General features: G+C 40.8%; 1 protein-coding gene across 5 annotated transcripts; it reads right to left on the bottom strand.

The window, feature by feature from the left end:
• Positions 1-2,026: 2,026 nt before the first annotated feature.
• LOC111520895 (DNA-directed RNA polymerases I, II, and III subunit RPABC4) lies at positions 2,027-5,658 on the bottom strand. 5 transcript variants are annotated; one of them, XM_023183996.3, is made up of 4 exons: positions 5,267-5,658; positions 4,078-4,147; positions 3,568-3,660; positions 2,027-2,365 (listed from the first exon to the last, which is right to left on the bottom strand). In XM_023183996.3, the coding sequence occupies exons 2-4, from the start codon at positions 4,136-4,138 to the stop codon at positions 2,343-2,345; spliced, it is 177 nt and encodes a 58-aa protein (XP_023039764.1). In that variant the 5' UTR covers positions 4,139-4,147; positions 5,267-5,658; the 3' UTR covers positions 2,027-2,342. The 5 variants fall into 5 exon arrangements, with proteins under 5 accessions (XP_023039764.1, XP_023039762.1, XP_023039765.1 ...); XM_023183994.1 differs by lacking the exon at positions 5,267-5,658 and adding an exon at positions 4,804-4,884; XM_023183997.3 differs by lacking the exon at positions 5,267-5,658 and adding an exon at positions 4,781-4,872.
• Between the last annotated feature and the right edge of the window lie 342 nt (positions 5,659-6,000).

The following is a 6,000-nucleotide window of genomic DNA, read 5'->3' as shown; positions in this document are numbered from 1 at the left end:
TTCAGTGTGTCCAGTCAGTAAGCAGTTTATAGGGTACCAAGTGATGTGCTAACATCAAGCTCAAACTTACTAATTTTCATATTGATAGAGCACTATTCAAAAGAATATTTTTAAAGCAATTTTGTACCAGTTTTTTCCTTGAAACTGTCTAGGTAGGTAAGAGGTAAAATTTCTAGTTAATAGATGAAGGGAGCACAAAAAGGTAAGTGGCTGACTGAAAGCAGTCTGAGTTCAAAACTGTAATACTTTTTGCATTAAGTTCTTCTGTCCAGTTAACCAGATTAACAATATTTAATTAAACTACTGATATGCAAAGGACTTAGTCTAAAATTAGAAGAGTTAAGAGAAGTACATTATCCCATAAGTTGGGGTTTATCTGTTTAGGGAACTGTCATAAAGAAATACCATGTATTGGGACTCCCATATCTAAAAAGTCCAAGAAGTAATATACCAGAATTATAAAATTATGAAACCTCAATTTCATTACCAGCCTGGGCAATGTAGTGAGACCTCATCTCTACTAAAAATCAAAAGAATCAGCCAGCATGGTGGTGTGTGCTTGCCGGCTATTCAGGAAGCTGAGGTGAGAGGATTGTGTAACCCTGGGAGATGGAGGCTGTAGTAAGCTATGATCATGCCACTGCACTCCAGTCTGCACTACAGAGGGAGACACTGTCTTAAAAAAAAAAAAATCTGAGCATGGCAGTATTTCATATAGCATGTAATAAATTTATAGAATTTAATATATGAAGATGGTAGTAAAAATACAGGTTTTTTTTTTTTTTCCACAAAATATCATGGACAACATTTTGAATGCCAAAGACAGACATAGCTATAATAAAGTTGGAATACATCTAATCTTTAAAATGCACATCAGGCTGGCCAACATGACATTTCACAACCATGGAATCCTTGAACAGAATAGCATATAGGTGTGACCATTAATTGTACATCCCAAAGATCAAGGTTAAAGACTTAAACATTTATCCAATAATTCAGTGTAAACCAATGCTCCCCTCCCCAGCCCTTGACTCAGGGTGTTGCTCTGTCCATCAGGCTGGAGTGCAGCAGCACGACTGTGGCTCACTGTAGCCTCAAACTCGGGCTCAAGTGATCCTCCCATCTCAGCCTCCCGAGTCACTGCCTGTTCTTTTTATATCCTAAAAGTAGAACTGCTGACCTTAATGCGTGGTTACACCTGGGAAACTGCACTTGGCTTAATAGCCTGCTTCATTCACTTTGCTTGGGGTTGATTTTGCCTTACAGAAAACAAAGTTTCCCTTCATGATTCTGAGATTTAAAAGACAGTCAAACATTATATGAAAATACAGAAAGGCCTATACCTAGTAATAAATGAAAAACTGAACTCAAGATGATGTATGCACATTGACAAGCAAAATGGTATACTCCATATCAAATGACACAGTGACACAGGAGAGTGGTTTCCAATAAATTTATTTAATCAGAACTTCAGAGGGTTCTAGAAACCTGCATTTTTTTTTTTTTTTTTTTGAGACGGAGTCTTGCTCTGTCACCCAGGCTGGAGTGCAATGGCCAGATCTCAGCTCACTGCAAACTCCGCCTCCCGGGTTCACGCCATTCTCCCGCCTCAGCCTCCTGAGTAGCTGGGACTACAGGTGCCGCCACCTCGCCCGGCTAGTGTTTTTTTTGTACTTTTTGAAACCTGCATTTTTAACAAGGAATGCAGATGATTCTAGGTTTTGATTAAAAGTGTGATTTGGGGAAGCAACTTTACCCTTTATTGTGTGTCAGATTACATATACAATAAAACAAAAAGTAATGTAATGGAACAAAAAATTGCTTTATACAAAATACTAGTAGATACCCAAATACAATATGGTCTTAAAAATAAAATCATATGTATATATAGTTGTATTCCTAAGTACAGTAGTGCCCCCCTCATCCAAAGTTTCCCTTTCTGTGGTTTCAGTTACCTGTAGTCAACCACATTTTAAAATAGGTGAGTACTATAAAAGAAGATATTTTGAGAACAAGAGAGACCAACCACATTCACATAACTTTTATTACAGTATGTTATCATTGTCCTATTACATTGTTATCAATCTCTTGCTATGCTTAATTTATACATTATACTTTATCATATATATATCTCATATATATATCATAGTATATATAGAAAAAACAGCGTATAAAGGTTTGGTACTATCTGAGGTTTCAGGAGTTCACTGGGGGCCTTGGAATGTATCCCCCAAAGATAAGGGAGAACTACTGTATGCAAAATCGAAAGCTATACAACAATCAGAAACGTTAAGAGAGCAAATCCAAGTATAAGTGAAGATACTCCTCTGAATTCCCAGGTTTCATCGAGCATCAAAAACAACCACTGTATTAATTTGAGTTAAGGACAAAAACGGTACTTAAACATTATTAAAACTGAAGATTTCAGTCACTTTCTCTTTGCAATAAGCTGGTTTGTTATTTAACTTAAAATACAAAAAAGAATGGAATTCACTATTTACTATGACAACTGGTTTTTAAATAAACTAAAAACACTTTCAATTTTTATCACCACCTTTTCCATAAAATGTATCAAAAAACACTAAAGCAGGCCAGGCCCGGTGGCTCACGCCTGTAATCCCAGCACTTTGGGAGGCCGAAGTGGGCAGATCATAAGGTCTGGAGATGGAGACCATCCTGGCTAACATGGTGAAACCCCATCTTTACTAAAAAATACAAAAAAATTAGCCAGGCATGGTGGCGGGCACCTGTAGCCCCAGCTACTCGGGAGGCTGAGGCAGGAGAATGGCGAGAACCCGGGAGGCTGTTTGCAGTGAGCCGAGATTGCACCACTGCACTCCAGCCTGGGCGACAGAGTGAGACTCCGTCTCAAAAAAAAAAAAAAAAAAAACACTAAAGCAATGTTAAAGGTGATAATCTGTCGATCTAGAAAAAAAATGTGTTAGTTATAACAATTTACTCAGTATTTTCTTTTTCTACATGGGGTCACACTATGTTGCCCAGGCTGGTCTTGAACTTCTGTAGCCTCCCAAAGTGCTAGGATTATAGGTGTGAGCCACCATGCTTGGCCTACTCTCAATGTTTGAACAATTCGTATGCTCAACTTTTTCCATTAGGTAGTATAAACAAATTTGTATTTCTCCTTGTGAACTTTAGCTTGTCCATAAAATCAAGCTCAAGAATGAATACTTATACAAATGTAGTCATGCATCCATAATGACGTTTTGGTCAAAGATGGATCACATATAAACAGTGGTCACATAAGATGATACTACATTTTTGCTGTACCTTTTCTATGTTCAGATATACAAAAACACTGTATTACAACTGTCTATGGTATTCAGTACAATAACACGCTGTACAGGTGTGTAGCCTAGCAGCAATAAGCTATACCATATAGCCTAGATGTGTATGTATAGTAGGATATACGGTCTAGGTTTCTGTAGGAATGATGAAATTGCTTAAGGACACAATTCTCAGAATGTATCCCTATCATTCATCTTTATCAACCCCAGCATTACTCATTTCCTCCTACCTCATATTTAGAAAGCACAGTTAAAAGGATACATCTTTTAGTCCTTTTCTTGTACATTATTCTGTATCCACATTCTCTGCATCTGATTGGATCCCTAGATTTTATTTCATTTTCTGTGTGACATTCTAGAATTTAAAAAAAAAAAAAAAAATTTACTCAATGCCTAAAAGGAAAATATTACAGACAAATTATCTTAACTATATTTTTCACCTAAGGCAATTCAAAACACTAAAATATACTCAATCTCAAGGGTGTGCTGCTATTATTAAATGTATTAGGTAGGAAAGAAAAGGGTTGTAGGCCATGCATATTTCCAGGAGAGAGAATGAAATCTCAACGAGTTTTGTTTTTTTCTGTTAGTAAACGGAAGACCAAGGACGAACCCAGGTCTACTGACCTCAAGGAGATTTTTTTTTTATGGTTGCTAAGTGTTCTACTGTATAACTTTGAAGACCAGTAACTCATTTAAGCAAAGAATAAATGTAACAATTTCAAAAAAATTTAAATAAAATATTCTTACTTTATGTAAGTGTTACTCTTACCTCCACAGATGTATATCATTGGTTGCTGCTTTGGAGGTTGAACGTCCTTCTGGGTGTCCATTGTTAGCCCCTGAAATCACAGACTCAAATACTTAATATCTCAAAACGGCTTCTCACAAGTCCATCTGGGCCCATTTTTCTCAGGAAAAGCTAAAAAGATCCCAATTCCTAATCTGCTCCTTTCCCCAAATCCTATAGGTCTCAAGCACGAAACGCATATACACAAGTATTGAGAGTTTACCCGAAACTGGACATAATAACTACTCCATACATGATAGGCCATTATAATCTTCGTAACAATGCTCGGAGACATCACTCTTATCTTATAGATGAAGCAACCGATACTTAGACACGTTAATTTCCGCAGAATCACTCAGCTACTAAAAGTCAAAGGGATACAGATCTGACTGTAAAGTTCGCGTCTTCGTTTAACACAAGTTCTATTTTTCCCAAACTCTAGTAGAAGTTAGCCAAAAACAATTACATCCCTCAACAGGGGAACAGGCTAACCGAAGGGAAGAACAATGAAATAACTCCTATTGGCTAAACATCTAAACTAAAAGAAAATAGGGAAAAGAACGATAGCATGGACTGTATCCCCAGGCACTCTCAACTCTACCTCATACCGGACCTTTTTACCCCAAGTGTCCTTCCAGTTTTGGCCCAAATATCCACCACAAACCCCAATCCGCCAATTCGCTACCTACACAGCACGGAAAAACTTACACTGCGCGTTTCGAAATACAACCCTCTCGTCTAGGCGTCCAGACCAACTTCCGGCGCTGGTACATGACGCACAGCGGAGTCTGTGTCTCTCTCTCTCTCCCTCCCCGCCTCTTCCGCCCCAGGCGTGGCCCGAGAGTCCGGATTGCGCAAAGGCGGTAAAGCAGGGGCCTTCTATTAGATTTTACGGGTTTAAGTGCCTGTTTGGTCCCCAGCTATTTTAATTTTGCAGGAAAGCAGAGCATTGTAACAGTTATGCAAGTACAAGGCGGTGTGTGTTTCTGACTAATGTAGTAGTACAAAGTAACACTTTTCCAGAAGCGTAGAGGGTTAGGAGAAAAACCGAGATGACACTTTTCATGAAGTACTGGGCTAGCCGTTACTCGGACGAACGTAATAGAATCGACTACACCAATGATTTTCACATGGGAAAACACTTTTCCAGATTGTTTTAAAAAACTGATACCTGTGGTGTGGCAGTGGGGCAGCTGCCGCTTATCCTTCTCTTGATTTTGTTGTTGCTTTCTGGCCCTTTCTCTCATAGGCTACTGAGAGGTGACAACGTGCCAGCAGCCCTCGCTCGCTCTCAGCGCCTCCTCGGCCTCCGCGTCCGCTCTGGCCACGCTGGAAGTGCCCTTCAGCACGTGGCTGCGCTGTGGGGGCCCCTCTCTGGGGCTGGCCGAGGCCGGTGCCGGCTCTGTCTGCTCGCTGGGAGGTGTGGAGGGAGACGGGCGGGCGGGAGCCGGGGCTGCGCAGGGCGCTCGCGGTCCTGCGCTGTTTCCGGGTGGGCGCGGCCCGCCGGCGCCTATTGGGCTTGATCTGGGGAGGAGTCCCCTCTAGGCTGCGGGAGTGCCCGGGACTCGGTGCTGCAAAGTCCCCGGGCCAGTGCCAGTGAGAAGTGAAGCCGCCTGGGCTTCTGGGACGAGTGGGGACTTGGAGAACTTTTCTGTATGGCTAAAGGATTGTAAACCCACCAATCAGCACTCTGTGTCTAGCTAAAGGTTTGTAAACGCACCAATCAGCGCTCTATGTCTAGCTAATCCAGTGGGGACTTTGAGAACTTTTCTGTCTAGCTAAAGGGCTGTAAACGCATCAATCAGTGTTCTGTGTCTAGCTAAAGGTTTGTAAATGCACCAATCAGCATTCTAAAATAGACCAATCAGCAGGATGTGGGTGGGGCCAGATAAGGGAATAAAAGGC

Source organism: Piliocolobus tephrosceles, chromosome 7, assembly GCF_002776525.5.
Source record: "Piliocolobus tephrosceles isolate RC106 chromosome 7, ASM277652v3, whole genome shotgun sequence".
Taxonomy (NCBI): domain Eukaryota; kingdom Metazoa; phylum Chordata; class Mammalia; order Primates; family Cercopithecidae; genus Piliocolobus; species Piliocolobus tephrosceles.
Note: the sequence above shows the minus strand (reverse complement) of the source record. Positions and strands in the feature narration are given on the sequence as shown.